Here is a 16,306-nt window from a genome sequence, read left to right as displayed (position 1 = left end):
AAGAGGGTCAGACCTCTTGCTGTAATGGTTAAGGCGTTGGCTTGAGAGTCGCTAGACCTGGGTTTGATTTCCGGTCAGGGCTACCCCCCGAATTTGCTACAACATAGCACCATGGTTGCTTTCCTTGACACTGGCCCTAATTCACCCGTTTCTTTTCAGTTGAAGAGGATCAGCTTGAACAAAGTGAGGTGTACAATCACTGAGCTACAAATAGTATTCCCTGCCACATAATAAGCTCTGTGCAATTAAGATTTGTAGAGCTATGCCTCCCCTGGCTTTGCAACCCCCCCACCCCCCACCAAACACTCAAGCACAACCACATTGATTGATTGAAGACAGCTTATGTCAATGAAATAACATTTCCTAGGATTTTCTACCTTCAGCAACCCTAGTGGATAAAATCAAATATAAAACTTGTCCTAATGATGACATCCGTGAGACGACACAGAGTCAAAATGTGAACGGGAAGTGCGTCCCAAATTAGGCATCATTTGACGGACATTATTTGGACATGGTCATTTGCAATTCTAGCTTTTGCGAATTCCTTCCATGTTTGTCTTTGTAATGCTTAATTTGTCACAATTTGGAGTCTCCATGACTTTAGTCCTGGATTTGGTCAGATCTCAGTTGATTCTAAGATCTTTCTACTTTCATGTGTAGGATTCAAATGTTGGCCTGTTTTTGTAAGCTACACTGATACTATGCTTGTTCTTTCTCTCTCTTTCTCTCTTGCTCTCTCTGTCCCTCTCTTTCTCCCTCCCCCTCTCTCTCTCTCTCTCTCCCTGGGAGTTCTGTGAAGCTGATTTGCTAAGATGCCTATCTGATGAGAATGACAGAGGGCATGGCGGGGTTGAGTCTGTGGGACCAGAGAAAATATTAGTTTTCCCACAAGCAAGCAAGAAGATAGGCTTATACCCATAGCAACAGATACAACTTATTTTAGAGAGCATTTTCATTTTGACATAATGTACCAAGGTAATTGTGGGTTAAGAGCAATCTTGGCTGGCAAAATACACTTTTATGTAATCTAGGTTGGAAAATACGCTTTGAATATGTATTGGAAGCAGATGGGGTCAAATAGTATTTGAAATCTATTCAATCCGTAGCACTGAAGAGACGCTTTATTGCGCATTTGACAATTAAAGGCAATGTTCCCGCGGTCGCTGAGACTGCATACAGTGCCGTCGGAAAGAATTCAGACCCCTTGACTTTTCCCACATTTTGTTACGTTACAGCCTTAATCTAAAATGGATTAAATAAAACAAATCTGTAGCAATCTACACACAAATGTAGCAAATTTATAACAAATAAAAAACAGAAAAACCTTATTTACATAAGTATTCAGAACTTTGCTATGAGACTCGAAATTGAGCTCAGGTGCATCCTGTTTCCTTTTATCATCATTGAGATGTTTCTACAACTTGATTGGAGTTCACCTGTCGTAAATTCAATTGATTGGACATGATTTGGAAAGGCACACACCTGTCTATATAAGGTTCCACAGTTGACAGTGTATGTCAGAGCGAAAACCAAGCTATTAGGTCAAAGGAATTGTCCGTAGAACTCCGAGACAGGATTGTGTCGAGGCACAGATCTGGGGAAGGGTACCAGCAAATTTCTGCAGCATTGAAGGTCCCCAAGAACACAGTGGCCTCCATCATTCTTAAATGGAAGAAGTTTAGAACCACCAAGACTCTTCCTTGAGCTGGCTGCCCAGCCAAACTGAGCAATTGGGGGAGAAGGGCCTTGGTCAGGGAGGTGACCAAGAACCCGATGGTCACTCTGACAGAGCTCTAGAGTTCCTCTGTGGAGATCGGAGAACCTTCCAGAAGGACAACCATCTCTGCAGCACTCCACCAATCAGGCCTTTATGGTAGGGTGGCCAGATGGATGACACTCCTCAGGAAAAGGCACATGACAGCCCGCTTGGAGTTTGCCAAAAGGCAAATAAAGACTCTCAGACAATGAGAAACAAGATTCTCTGGTCTGATGAAACCAAGTTAAAATTCTTTGGCCTCAATGTCAAGCATCACGTCTGGAGGAAACCTTGCACCATCCCTACGGTGAAGCATGGTGTTGACAGCATCATGCTGTGGGGATGTTTTTCAGCGGCAGGGACTGGGAGACTAGTCAGGATCGAGGCAAAGATCAACGGAACAAAGTACAGAGAGATCCTTGGTGAAAACCCATTCAAACTTCTCTGGAGAGACCTGAAAATAGCTCTGCAGCAACACTCCCCATCCAACCTGACAGAGCTTGAGAGGACTGCAGAGAAGAATGGGAGAAACTCCCCAAATACAGGTGTGCCAAACTTGTAGCGTCATACCCAAGAAAACTCGAGGCTGTTATCGCTGCCAAAGGTGCTTCAACAAAGTACTGAGTATAGGGTCTTATGTAAATGTGATATTTCATTATTACATTTTTTTGTTGAAATTATCAACAATTTCTTAAAACCTGTTTTTGCTTTGTCATTATGTGGTATTGTGTGTAGATGGATCAGGAAAAAAAAAATATTTAATCAATTTTAGAATAAGGCTGTAACCTAACAAATGGGGAAAAAGTCAAGGCATCTGAATACTTTCTGAAGGCACTGTACGTCGGCTCAATCGGAAGTTACCTTTACATTTTTACGTGGATCTTCTGCGATATCTCCATGATACGGATTGAATTCAGCCCTTAGTGTTTGCTTTAGCCTGCCTGGACTGTCAGATGGGCGGGGTTTGCAATTTTGTAAATTGGTTCCATTCTATCAGACAAGCTCAATCAAGCCCAGTTGAACTATTTCAAAAGATTTTAAATAGGACTTGAACCCAGGTATGGTATGAGGAGAGGGTTGACAGTGGAACAAGAACAGCAAGTAAGAGGGAGAATTCTTCCACACATTCTTTTTTATTTGTAAATAATAAAAATGAACTCTTTTTTTAAAATATAAAACATACACATCATTTGAGCCACACCTGTTATACCAAACAAGAAATGCTGCAGTGAATACTTTTTTATCTGATCATTTTGTTTTATAGTTGTTTCAGTGGAACACATAAATTGTAAACAATCAGCATTTTTTTCTCTCCTAATAATACTGACAAAATAAAAAGAATAACTCACTGAACATGAAACAAAAAATTTGACGTTTTTATAAATGGGGTTTTACATGGCTGGGGTTGTAGGTTGTAGGTTTCAAAGCATGGAGAGAGAGGTGTAGTGACGACAGCTTTTGCAGATAATATGGCCTGATACCCTAGCACACTCAAGTGTGGCGATTTGGGACTATCCCCTGAAGCCTTGTAGTAAAGTAGTGTCCCTTTGTGACTTTCTAAGTCCAATCGTAGTCTTTAGGAACTTGACAATGTCCCTGTAATCTGACTTGGCCCCTTTCGTAAATATCACTAAACCGTTTGGTTGGTTGAAAAAATATTTACAATATACCTAAATTACTTTCGTTACATTATACTCTAAATAATTTGTGTAATATATGTATCCATATATCTTATCACATCATTATGTTCAACATAACTATACTTTGTATATAAGTTGATCTGATTTATACATATTTAACCATGTAGTCTCAGCCCCATAGAGGTAAACTATGATGTGTACAGTAACAGTAGATTTGAAAGAATGGGCGGTGAGGACTGCTTAGTACGACAGTACAGCACGGGTTCAATAGCTTTAAAAAAAGACATCAACATAATCTCGGTAATCAGTTGGTTTCGAAACATTCAGCACCGGAATGAAGGATGTGGACTAGACTTGACTGCAGCTGATAATTTCAAATGTCTTCGCGTGATGTGAATGGCTTCGGTTTCTCTTTATATTTAAGTACGAGCAAACTGTACAAGTGCATGCAACATACAAGCGGGCCTACGGTATGTGAAACTAACACACATATCTAGTTCAGTTCAATCTTTTTTTCCAGTATCGTTTTTGTTTTACAAAATGTGCATGCAGCTTGGAACAGGTCCGAGTCATGCTGGCCACGCCCCCTTTGGTGTGGCAGGAGTCAGCGGGCCTGACGAAGGATGAGCATTGGTGTTCCTGTCCTGAAAGTTCAATCTCATGGGTTACTTTTCACATTCACAGAGATGCAGAAGGGAAATTTGAGCAACTGATGTTTTTTGTTTTTCCAAATAATCGAGACAAAGAAGAAATGAAATTAACCAAAAAATTACATTTGCAAGCAGTATTTTTATATTTTTTTCATTCACTTTTTTTTCTCCAAAAAGTTTAACTTTTTGCCGTAAAAAAAAAAATCAAGCTTATTGTGCTTGCGTTTTTGAATCTCAAAATAATGTAAACTGAAGTTTCGGATAAAACCCCTAAACATGTGCTGGGGTGAGGGTAAGGATATTCCAGGAAAACAGCTAAATGAAAGTTCTCGTGATTGTGGACAAAGATACGTCTTTTTTTTACAGTGACTTGTTGACACCCTGGTGATAGTTCAAAGTGAAATGTATAATTATATTTATTGGTCAACCTCCTTGGAGGTCTAATATACATCTATACAAAGACAACTGGGTTGGACTTTTTGTAGGTGACTGAACGAAGAAAACAACAAAGAAAACAACATTGTAATCCCACACTAATCTCATCGTCAAATGTAAAAATTGTAACTTAAGATGTGTCACTGAACAGTCCCCTGCATCTCATTGCAGACACTATTTAATTTTCTCTATTTCATATTTTTTCTTTGTGTCTTTTTTTCTTCTCCATGCATACATCAGGCAACGCATCGTAAACCTCATACTCATCATAAAAACATTTTTGTGCCATAAGTAACAAACGGAGAAAAAAAAAGTCAAACGTACCAAAGACAAAAACGAGAGAGCGGCTTGGACCAGCCATGGTAAACATATTGAAAACAAAAAATGATATTTGACAGAGAAGGACCAGTAATGTGAATCCACAAAGTCTAGGCACCAGAAGGAGACCCCTGCTTGCCCGGACAGACCCCACCCAGAAGCACTCTGCCCTGGGGGCCGAAGTGCTGGCAGTCTGTTTGGGGGCCGGATGGGGGCCACTGCGGAGAGGACATTATGGCACCCCCTGAGGGACAAGGAGGATGACACCTCTATCTTGGGTCCATACATTCCAACGCTAACATACAATTCTTTGTTTATTGATGGTTTGACTAAAAACTACCACCCTTCTTCCTTTCACATTTACATTTCTATTTAGTTTCTTCAATGAATCGAGTGTCTCCTTACCGCTCGACTCCAGTACACCCTTACCTAGCTACCAAACATTGTTTATTACCGACAGCCCTAGTTCTTAGATTACAACCGCGAAAAAACGATGACGAATTCGTTACTGGAATGAAACACTGAAACCTAACACTCTCTAAAACAAACAAACAAATTAAACAATGCCAGGAGTGATTGTCAGATCTCAACAAAGCTCTTTTTTTATCATTATGACTCTGTTTCTTGATTGTTGTTGTTCTAGAATAATTTTTGTCCGTTAATCTCTAAGGTGACGTTAATTCGTTTCACAAAGCGGTAGGCTAGCCATAGTCCCATTGGTCCATTAAGATTGGTAGCTGTAGTCCTATTGGTCCACTAGGATCGGGTGCCCGGTGGGCCCGAGGAGCTGTCCAATGACGACTGGGAAGCACGTCGAGTCAGGGAGGCTAGTGTGGGGTCCACTAAGGAGGAGGGTGGGAACAACTTGTACCAGCCAATCACTGTGCTTGTTAAGTCTAGTTCCTCCAATAGGATTTGTGCAACTCCCATGAAGCTTTTGTGGTCCATTCGTCCGTAGTCTCCCCAGACGATCACCTGAAGGACAAAAAAAGACCCCCAAAAATGTATTGATTAAAACCTTTACAGCTTAAATGGTTAAATAAAGGTTAAATAAAATTACAATTAAAATAAAAAAAAATGGTTTTAATATTATTCAGGGGGTGCATTTATTTAATTATTTAATTAAAATGTGATTGAACTTTCTTTATGAAACAAGGCATGCTTTGACCCTCACCTGTAAGACTTTACCCTGTGGGCTCTCCTCGAATTGCAGCGCTTGCTGGTACAGCGGGTCGAGCGTTTTCCGTGCAATCTTGGTTTTCTTTTTGGCTACATATGCTCCATTATTCAACAGATAGACCTTGACGTATGGAGCTGACGAAAGAAAGAAAGAAATAAAGAAAAAAAGAAACAAGAGGCGGATTAGAATACTCAATTGTGGTTCTAAACATGGTCTGATTGAATTGTTTTCTCTAGGTGGGCGATTACATGGACCCAGATAAGACTACTCCTGGATTAAAAAGCACTTCCAATGGACTTTGCACTGAATTATATTTTGTCTCAATGCAGTCCTCCACCCTTAGGTGGCGCTACCACCAGTGTCTCACCAGGGAGGGATTTGGATCCAGGCTTTTGTACAAGGCCCCGAGCTCTGATCACCTCCACCTCCAGCTGACCCTTCTTGTCCATCATTCCGATCTGAATATCACCTGGGAGGGAGAAGAAGTAGAACAAGTTGACCAAAGATGGTGGATAAATGAAGATGTCCGACTCAGGCCGTTCACTATAGATTATTTTTTCACAGTTCCAGCTTCCTATATGCACCAATGCGATAGCAGCTGATGTCTCGCCTTCTGTTTTGTCTCTGGTTGACTAAACAGGAACTGGATTGAACCAATCAGAACAGGAAGTAGGCAGGAGATAAGGGGGATGTTCAAGCAGATCACGTGATGTCACCGTCGTGTTTTGCATTATGAGTATAAACATTTCCAAAAATCATGTGATCAAAGGTCATGCAGTTTTTGATGAAGACGCCTTCAAGTCGCTGCAGTTGCTTCTCACCAACTGCACCATGCAGTCATCACCTGCATTGTTGGAGGCACTATTTGTCAACCAATCATTAGGGTGTTTTTGTTTGATGAACATGGCCAAAGACGTGCCTAAAACAGGAACCAAATGTACCCCGATTCTAAAGCTCCAAATGAAAGTGATATTTGAGACCTCTCTCTAACCAATTAATTGTACACATGTTTTGTTTTCAGTTTGTGAGTGTGTGATAAAGAGGGGTATAGAAAAGTTAATTTCAACGTAAAGATTTTGTTTTTATAAACAATAGCAGCTATGTTGACACTGCTATGTTGATCTGAGCCTTGCTGTTGGAAAACCACTACAGTGTCTGACTTTTGGCTGTCACAGATGTACCTCCCACGACTACAGTCGGGTTTGTTAGGCTTACTGCTTGAACACACCTAAGGTCATAAAATAGGAAGTAGTAAGAAAAGTTGGCAATTGAGTTTCTCAAGAGGGAAGTTAGAAGGATATTGAGTTATTGAGGTAATATGGAGACAGAAGAAAGAAAGCTATGTGAATCAATGAAACTGATTTGTTGTCACGTCCTGACCAGTAAATGGGTTATTTGTTATTGTAGTATGGTCAGGACGTGGCATGGGGTGTTTGTTTTATGTAGTTCGGGGTTTGTTGGGCTATGTACTTATGTAAGAGGGGTGTTTGTTTTATGCGTTCCGGGGTTTTTTGGTCTATGTTCTATGTTAGTGTATTTCTATGTTCAGTCTAGTCTATCTATTTCTATATTTAGTTCATTGGATTGACCTTCAATTGGAGGCAGCTGCTCCTCGTTGCCTCTGATTGAAGGTCCTATGTATAGGTGTGTTTTTGTAATGGGATTTGTGGGTAGTTGTCTCTTGTTTTGTGTCTGTGCACATGACAGTTTAGTGTCGTTAGCTGTTTATGTATACGTGATTTGTTTGTTTTTCCTTCTTTTGATTTAATAAAGAAGCTGAGTATACACGTTCCCGCTGCACCTTGGTCTAATCCTTACGACGCCCGTTACATTTGTTATCAAGTTATCAATTGGGGAAGAGTCACAGAGGAACTATGATAGGGCAATAACATGATGAATAGACAATAGAATAGGGGGATATTTACTCACCTATGGCAGGTGTGGCCAGCGTTTGTCTGCCCACCAGCTGGGCAGGACCCAGGCCATCCAGGAAGTCGCTGAACTGGTTGCCTGGCTGTCCCAGTCGCACCCCACCGAAAAGCAGACTAGAACAGAAGAAGAACACAGTCAATATACAACTAATTACCGCATATAACCTATGGGTCTTAGGTTATATTATCTATCGAATTTACTGCAATAATGCTGAAATACTGAGTTGTTTACTTTACAGTGAATGTCAATTCATGTAACATTGGAAAAAACATTTGTACCCATAAACAGAAAGAGGAAGAAAGTGACGAAGAGAGAGGGGTAGAGGAAGGAAAAGGAGAGAGACATACAGTATAAAGAGAGAGATAGCGAGATATATATATATATATAGAGAGAGAGAGAGAGAGAGAGAGCCTGTATTTTGGAGATACTGACTTTCCCTCGGAGTTGCAGCTGTTCATGGTGCCGTTGGTGGACTCTTTACTGGACTGTCGACTCATGTTCCTAGTCATCTCTACAGCCATGCCTGTCTCTGTGCTCCTCTGGATGGATGCACCCTTCTCCTTCTCCTTCTTCCCCTTCCCCTCTGGTACCGGAGAGGAAAAAATATACACAATGTAGCGGATAGCTAAGGCTAATGGCTAAGTTAGCACGGCTAATCTACTGTCTTCCTGAGACCTGAAGTACTATCTTCCAGGCCTTAGTTTTTATGGGTCAGTGCTAAACAACACAACTCTCGAGGATGAACACATTTAGGCCAGAAGGCTTTATTTTGTGGTCCTCTTGAGGAAAACCAGGTGTGGTACCATGTATTCCTAGCTGCCTCATCGTCATGATAGGACACAGTGACAGAGCTGGGGAACCATGTTACATCTCAGAGGACAAAGGACACAAAAGAGAAATTGAAAGAACCGGGAAGTCAAAGAATCCTTTTCTGTCATTGTGTTTTCACAAATCACAGCTGAACAATGGGTTGGAGAGGGTTGGAGAGATGTTTAGAGAGAAAGAACAACATGTTTTGTTATTTCAAGGTTCCATCCCTCGTCACGTCAACACAACCAACCTAATACAGACAATGGTGTACTGTACAGTCAATCCTAAAGAAAGATACAGTAGTACATGATGATAATATGCAGGTTGATGTCTATTGTCATGAATCTTTCCCTGGAGGCAGAACTGAGCGATTCCCGCTAGATGGACCAGCTGCAAAGTCAAAATTGGCTTTATTGTAAAAATTCATGATTTGTTTGGTGTGTTTTTTGGTATTCATTTAAGGTTAGCAGTGTGGTTAGGGTTTAGGTTAGACGTAGGCTTAAAATCTGATTGTATGGCTTTATGGCTATGCCAGCTAGTGACCACTCTGCAGAGCTGCCTCTAGAACAAGATTCATGACAAAGAATGCTAACCTTAAATGAATTGTAGTACAGCAAGAATCACCAGTATTAACCATAAAACAATATGAAAGTATTCAAGCTTGAAAAATGTAAAAACAAGTCCTCCTTACCTTCTCTCTCTCTCAACCCAACATGAATTCTATGATTTTGTCAGCAAAGAGGGCAACTATCACACAGAACACCAATCGTACTGCTATACTATATAACAATGGGGAGAGAGGAGAGAGGCACGGAGGGAACCCCCTCGGCCCTAGTTTCCTTTATAATGGCTTTTTATGTCAGCTACAAAGAGGAGTGCAAAAAATGAAGAGGAAGAGAGTGCAGTTGGAGCCTTTCAACTACCTCTCTCTCTGTCTCTCTGCTTCCTCTCTCTCCCCACCCTACAGTGAGTCCAGCCAGGCTGAGAAAGATTCCTTAAAGTCTCTCTGACTGAAAGCTTGGCCGCAGCGGGTGTCATCTAGAGTAGAAACATGTTGTTTTGAAACTCTTTATAACATGCTTTTTGTGGGTTGCATTCGTAAGATTAGAATTCCAGCATCAGGACATTTTGGTGCGCAGTCACGTAAACAAAAGGTCAAGAGTCAAGAGTGATGACGCACCTGCTTCTCTGTTTTTTTACTCTTATTCAGATGAAAGTGCTATAAGGTAGTTCAGGTCACTCTTAACCCTAAAAACATCTGAGAACTATCATGTCATGGCCACTTGCTGATAGTCCGTAATGTCTCATTTTTACTGTCTGTAATGTCCAATTGTTAAATGTCTGTCTACCACCGTCTTTCAATGTAAACCGTAAATCAAATCAAAATACCAGAGCCACATTTTCAAATCACAACCATCCCGAGCGTCTCCTTCATTTGGGTGAGGGTCAGTTTTGACCTTTGAACTCACCCGGGCCGATGATCTGCGACGTGCTGCGACTACGTCTGTTGGAGACGATGGAGACCACCCTGGCACTGAGGCTGGAGCGTCTCTTCTTGCCACCCATGCCCACCGTGCCCAGCGCCGTATCTGATTGGCTGCCGTCGGTACGCTCTGACGCGTAGATTTCACCGCTCACGCTTGTGCTCTTCAGCATGGTCCGGCCTGGCGCCGCACGAACCTGCCGACTAGAGGGAGAGAGAGGAGAGTAAAAGTTAAATCTGGAATCACAGTCTTGAGATATGAAATGAGCAGAGGAACTTATAACACAAGGGGTTACCTTCACTTTAGTGGGTGAAAACACAGCAGTCTAATAAACTTCAATAATTTACAAGGAACTTATACAGTATGATATGAGGCATACAATTATTGGTGAGTGATTGTAATGAGTTTATATGATATTGATGATACAAGAAAGCCTGAACAGACTCCAAAAGATCTCAAAACTAAAAAATTATCTAAATGATCTCAAATTATCTAAAATTTCCAAATACGCTTCCAAAATCCCACACAATTCAGCAATATGCCTTATGTGTCCAATGTCCATCATTGCCAGTCTTTTGTAATGGTTGATAACACTGAAATAGAATTAAAACACATTACAATGTATTTTATCAGTGGAGGCTGGTGGGAGGTGCTATAGGAGGATGGACTCATTGTAATGGCTAGAATGGAATCAATGGAAGGTATCAAACACTTCAAACATATGGAAACCACATGTTTGACTCCATTCCATTATTCCACTCCAGTCATTACAATGAGCCCGTCCTCCTATAGATCCCACCACCAGCCTCCTCTGATACAAGTAAATATATATATATATACTGCTCAAAAAAATAAAGGGAACACTTAAACAACACAATGTAACTCCAAGTCAATCACACTTCTGTGAAATCAAACTGTCCACTTAGGAAGCAACACTGATTGACAATAAATTTCACATGCTGTTGTGCAAATGGAATAGACAACAGGTGGAAATTATAGGCAATTAGCAAGACACCCCCAATAAAGGAGTGGTTCTGCAGGCAGGGACCACAGACCACTTCTCAGTTCCTATGCTTCCTGGCTGATGTTTTGGTCACTTTTGAATGCTGGCGGTGCTTTCACTCTAGTGGTAGCATGAGACGGAGTCTACAACCCACACAAGTGGCTCAGGTAGTGCAGCTCATCCAGGATGGCACATCAATGCGAACTATGGCAAGAAGGTTTGCTGTGTCTGTCAGCGTAGTGTCCAGAGCATGGAGGCGCTACCAGGAGACAGGCCAGTACATCAGGAGACGTGGAGGAGGCCGTAGGAGGGCAACAACCCAGCAGCAGGACCACTACCTCCGCCTTTGTGCAAGGAGGAGCAGGAGAAGCACTGCCAGAGCCCTGCAAAATGACCTCCAGCAGGCCACAAATGTGCATGTGTCTGCTCAAACGGTCAGAAACAGACTCCATGAGGGTGGTATGAGGGCCCGACGTCCACAGGTGGGGGTTGTGCTTACAGCTCAACACCGTGCAGGACGTTTGGCATTTGCCAGAGAACACCAAGATTGGCAAATTCGCCACTGGCGCCCTGTGCTCTTCACAGATGAAAGCAGGTTCACACTGAGCATGTGACAGACGTGACAGAGTCTGGAGACGCCGTGGAGAACGTTCTGCTGCCTGCAACATCCTCCAGCATGACCGGTTTGGCGGTGGGTCAGTCATGGTGTGGGGTGGCATTTTTTTGGGGGGCCGCACAGCCCTCCATGTGCTCGCCAGAGGTAGCCTGACTGCCATTAGGTACCGAGATGAGATCCTCAGACCCCTTGTGAGACCATATGCTGGTGCGGTTGGCCCTGGGTTCCTCCTAATGCAAGACAATGCTAGACCTCATGTGGCTGGAGTGTGTCAGCAGTTCCTGCAAGAGCAAGGCATTGATGCTATGGACTGGCCCGCCCATTCCCCAGACCTGAATCCAATTGAGCACATCTGGGACATCATGTCTCGCTCCATCCACCAACGCCACGTTGCACCACAGACTGTCCAGGAGTTGGCGGATGCTTTAGTCCAGGTCTGGGAGGAGATCCCTCAGGAGACCATCCGCCACCTCATCAGGAGCATGCCCAGGCATTGTAGGGAGGTCATACAGGCACGTGGAGGCCACACACACTCCTGAGCCTCATTTTGACTTGTTTTAAGGACATTACATCAAAGTTGGATCAGCCTGTAGTGTGGTTTTCCACTTTAATTTTGAGTGTGACTCCAAATCCAGACCTCCATGGGTTGATAAATTGGATTTCCATTGATTATTTTTGTGTGATTTTGTTGTCAGCACATTCAACTATGTAAAGAAAAAAGGATTTAATAAGATTATTTCTTTCATTCAGATCTAGGATGTGTTGTTTAAGTGTTCCCTTTATTTTTTTGAGCAGTATATATATATATATATATATACTGCTCCAAAAAAAAAATATATATATATATATATATATATATGTGTGTCTCTTTTGTAATATAAATGAGTCTCTCAGTCTCAGCCAATAGCCTTAGCTGTTCAGGCTTCTTCTCCTCAGACAGGCCAACATACAGCAGGGACAGATGACACTCAGTGCTCTGTGGCGCATTCTAGGGGTTTGGAGGAGCTGGTGCATGTCCATCCCCTCTAAAGGGGTCGGGGTGCTGCAGGAGAGCCCCGCCACACTGCCCCCGTCCCGCATACCCATTGTGGACCCTCTCCAAGTGACCAGGGGGCTAGGGAGAGGTAGGGTGGCCTGGGGCCTCTCCTCAGCCCCGTGGAGGGGGGTGATGAAGGGGCGAGGGCCGGCGGTAGGGTAGGGAGGAGGGTACTCCAGCTCAGAAGAGGTCCAGGGGGGGTCTGGACAGCGGGAGCACAGGACGCATGCCAGGAGAGATCTGAGATACACACTGACGTACAAACACACACGCAGACACACAGAGGCACAGGACACAACAACGAAAGTTGACACACACAACAATCAGAGACACACAACCACTTGCACAACATTAAATCAAGCCAAATAAACAAGGAGACTATATCACATGTGATGTTGTATGTCAGCACAAATTACCAAACACATTTCCCCGCATTGAACAATTAAGCCATACACTGAAATTGAATAATGGGACTGACAGAATATAGCAGCCTCAGATGGAGAGAGAAGAAGAAGGAGGCTTGAGGAAGATGGGAGGAGATAAAGGGACAAAAACGGAAAAGTGGTGCGTGCATATGTATTCACTCTTTTGCAATGAAGCCCCTAAATAAGATCTGGTGCAACCAATTACCTTCAGAAGTTACATAATGAATTAAATAAAGTCCACCTCTGTGCAATCTAAGTGTCACATGATCTCAGTATATATACACCTGTTCTGAAAGGCCCCAGAGTCTGCAACACCATTAAGCAAGGGGCACCACCAAGCAAGCGGCACCATGAAGACCAAGGAGCTCTCCAAACAGGTCAGGGACAAAGTTTTGGAGAAGTACAGATCAGCGTTGGGTTATAAAAAAATATCCGAAACTTTGAACATCCCACGGAGCACCATTAAATCCATCATTAAAAAATGTAAAAAATATGGCACAACAAACCTGCCAAGAGAGGGCCGCCCACCAAAACTCACGGACCAGGCAAGGAGGGCATTAATCAGAGAGGCAACAAAGAGACCAAAGATAACCCAGAAGGAGCTGCAAAGCTCCACAGCGGGGATTGGAATGTCTATCCATAGGACCACTTTATGCTGTACACTCCACAGAGCTGGGCTTTACAGAAGAGTGGCCATTGCTTAAAGAAAGAAATAAGCAAACACGGGGACTGGGAAAAAGGTCAGGGACTGGGAAACTAGTCAGAACTGAAGGAATGATGGATGCTGCTAAATACAGGGAAATTCTTGAAGGAAACGTGTTTCAATCTTCCAGAGTTTTGATACTGGGACGGAGGATCACCTTCCAGCAGGACAATGACCTTAAGCATACTGCTAAAGCAACACTCGAGTGGTTTAAGTGGAAACATTTAAATGTCTTGGAATGGCCTAGTCAAAGCCCAGACCTCAATCCAATTGAGAATCTGTGGTATGACTTAAAGATTGCTGTACACCAGCAGAAACCCATCCAACTTGAAGGAGCTGGAGCAGTTTTGCCTTGAAGAATGGGCAAAAATCCCAGTGGCTAGATGTGCCAAGCTTATAAAGACACACTCCAAGAGACTTGCAGCTGTAATTGCTGCAAAAGGTGGCTCTACTAAGTATTGACTTTGTGGGGATGAATAGTTATGCATGCTCAAGTTTTTTGTCTTATTTCTTGTTTGTTTCACAATAAAAAATATCTTGCATCTTCAAAGTGGTAGGCATGTTGTTTAAATCGAACGATACAAACCCCCCCAAAAAATCAATTTTAATTCCAGGTTGTAAGGCAACAAAATAGCAAAAATACTAAGGGGGTGAATACTTTCGCAAGCCACTGTAGCTACAAACAAAACTGTAAATGGTTACAGTCTGCCGTGAAGCGTTCACCCATATATATGGTACCTGGATATCAACAACGGACCCAGGTTAACAAGCGCTCAACTCATACAGCGCTCTCTATAGAACTACCAAAGGAAAATCCTTATTTCCAGCGTGTGACTCCAATTGTTGGCCAGTACATGCTGTAACTGTATGTTTTGTATCCGCCATGACTACAGACACTGGGGACACGCCCGACACAGCTCTGAGAGGCTACAGCAAACGCTAACACCCAGCCGGGCCAGTGCGTAGCAAGGAACAGCCGCTGACCTGCCACTGACAACCGACCCAGCCATCACCCACCTCTCATGCTCTTCTCTCTCGCTCTCCACATTCAATGAGAGACAGACAACACAGTTGTGCGAGGCACTGGTAGGGGTGTCCGCGGCCATGGAGGGAGCATCTAGGCGTTCAGCAGTGAGCTCCTTTGAATCTGCTGGGGACTTGAGTGGTATTAAGTGATTAATCTGTGACAAGTTCGTAGTTGTCACAGGGAAAGGTCTGATGGATACCTTCATTTGTGAAAAATATATTGAACTTGATGCAGCTAAAGAAAGGAATATTACTCTTCATGAAGAAATAAACACATTTGACCAAGCGCCTTGAACTGAATAAGTATTCCATGAGACTATTGGCATCTTTGAATGCTTCCTATCAAAACATCCAAGAAGATCATAATGGGACCTTCCTGGACTATGATCAATTTCCGCCACTGCACCCCTCTACTACCTTGAACCTGTAACGCTCGTCTGAAAGAGGGGACCAAGATGCAGCGTGGTAAGTGGTCATAATTTATTTTAAATGACGAAACACTTAAACAAAGAAACAAAAACGAAAGCCAACAGTTCTGTCAGGTGACAAACACAAGACAGAAAACAACTACCCACAAAACCCCAAAGGAAAACAGGCTGCCTAAGTATGGCTCCCAATCAGCGACAACGATGTACAGCTGTCCCTGATTGAGAGCCATATCAGGCCAAAACAAAGAAATACAAAAACATAGAAAAAAGGACATAGAATGCCCACCCAAATCACACCCTGACCAAACCTAAATAGAGACATAAAAAGGCTCTCAGGTCAGGGCGTGACAGAACCAGAAAATGGCTGCTCATTGTTCGACTCCAGGTGAGCGTAAATGGATGTGTGTCGGAACCAGAAAGAACGAGAATAATCGTTCTCGGCGCGCCTGCCTTCTTCCCCCGCGTCCAGACTTAACACTTTCAAATCGCTTTTAGCCCCTGTACCAGCTGTCTTCTGCCGGGAACTTGGGTGTTCCCTCTATGGCTGTGGATGTCAAATCAAATCAAATGTTATTTGTCACATGCACCGAATACAACAGGTGTAGACCTTACCATGAAATGTTTACTTACAAGCCCTTAACCAACAATGCAGTTCAAGAAATCGAGTTAAGAAAATATTTATTTAAACTAAAGTAACATTAAAAAAAAAGTAACACAAGAAAATTACATAACAATAACGAGACTATATACAGGGGGTACCGGTACTGAGGCAATGTGCGGGGGTACAGGTTAGTTTAGGTAATATGTACATGTAGGTATGGGTAAAGTTACTATGCATAGATAATAAACAGCGAGTAGCAGCAG

General features: G+C 42.8%; 1 protein-coding gene across 9 annotated transcripts in view; it reads right to left on the bottom strand.

Annotated features, from left to right (window-relative positions):
* Positions 1-4,165: 4,165 nt before the first annotated feature.
* Positions 4,166-16,306, bottom strand: part of LOC106588706 (regulating synaptic membrane exocytosis protein 1) — a 203,930-nt gene continuing 191,789 nt past the window's right edge. For all 9 annotated transcript variants that reach the window (XM_082958806.1, XM_082958799.1, XM_082958803.1 and 6 more), the window contains 6 exons: positions 10,191-10,408; positions 8,344-8,494; positions 7,909-8,024; positions 6,347-6,448; positions 5,974-6,113; positions 4,166-5,774 (listed from right to left, as the gene is read on the bottom strand). In XM_082958806.1, the coding sequence (XP_082814932.1) occupies positions 5,556-5,774; positions 5,974-6,113; positions 6,347-6,448; positions 7,909-8,024; positions 8,344-8,494; positions 10,191-10,408 (946 nt within the window). In that variant the 3' untranslated portion in view covers positions 4,166-5,555. The remainder of the gene's footprint in view (positions 5,775-5,973; positions 6,114-6,346; positions 6,449-7,908; positions 8,025-8,343; positions 8,495-10,190; positions 10,409-16,306) is intronic.

The sequence above is a fragment of the Salmo salar genome, chromosome 12 (genome assembly GCF_965601325.2).
Source record: "Salmo salar chromosome 12, fSalSal1, whole genome shotgun sequence".
In the NCBI taxonomy this organism is placed as follows: domain Eukaryota; kingdom Metazoa; phylum Chordata; class Actinopteri; order Salmoniformes; family Salmonidae; genus Salmo; species Salmo salar.
This window is presented reverse-complemented; position numbering and strand designations above follow the sequence as displayed.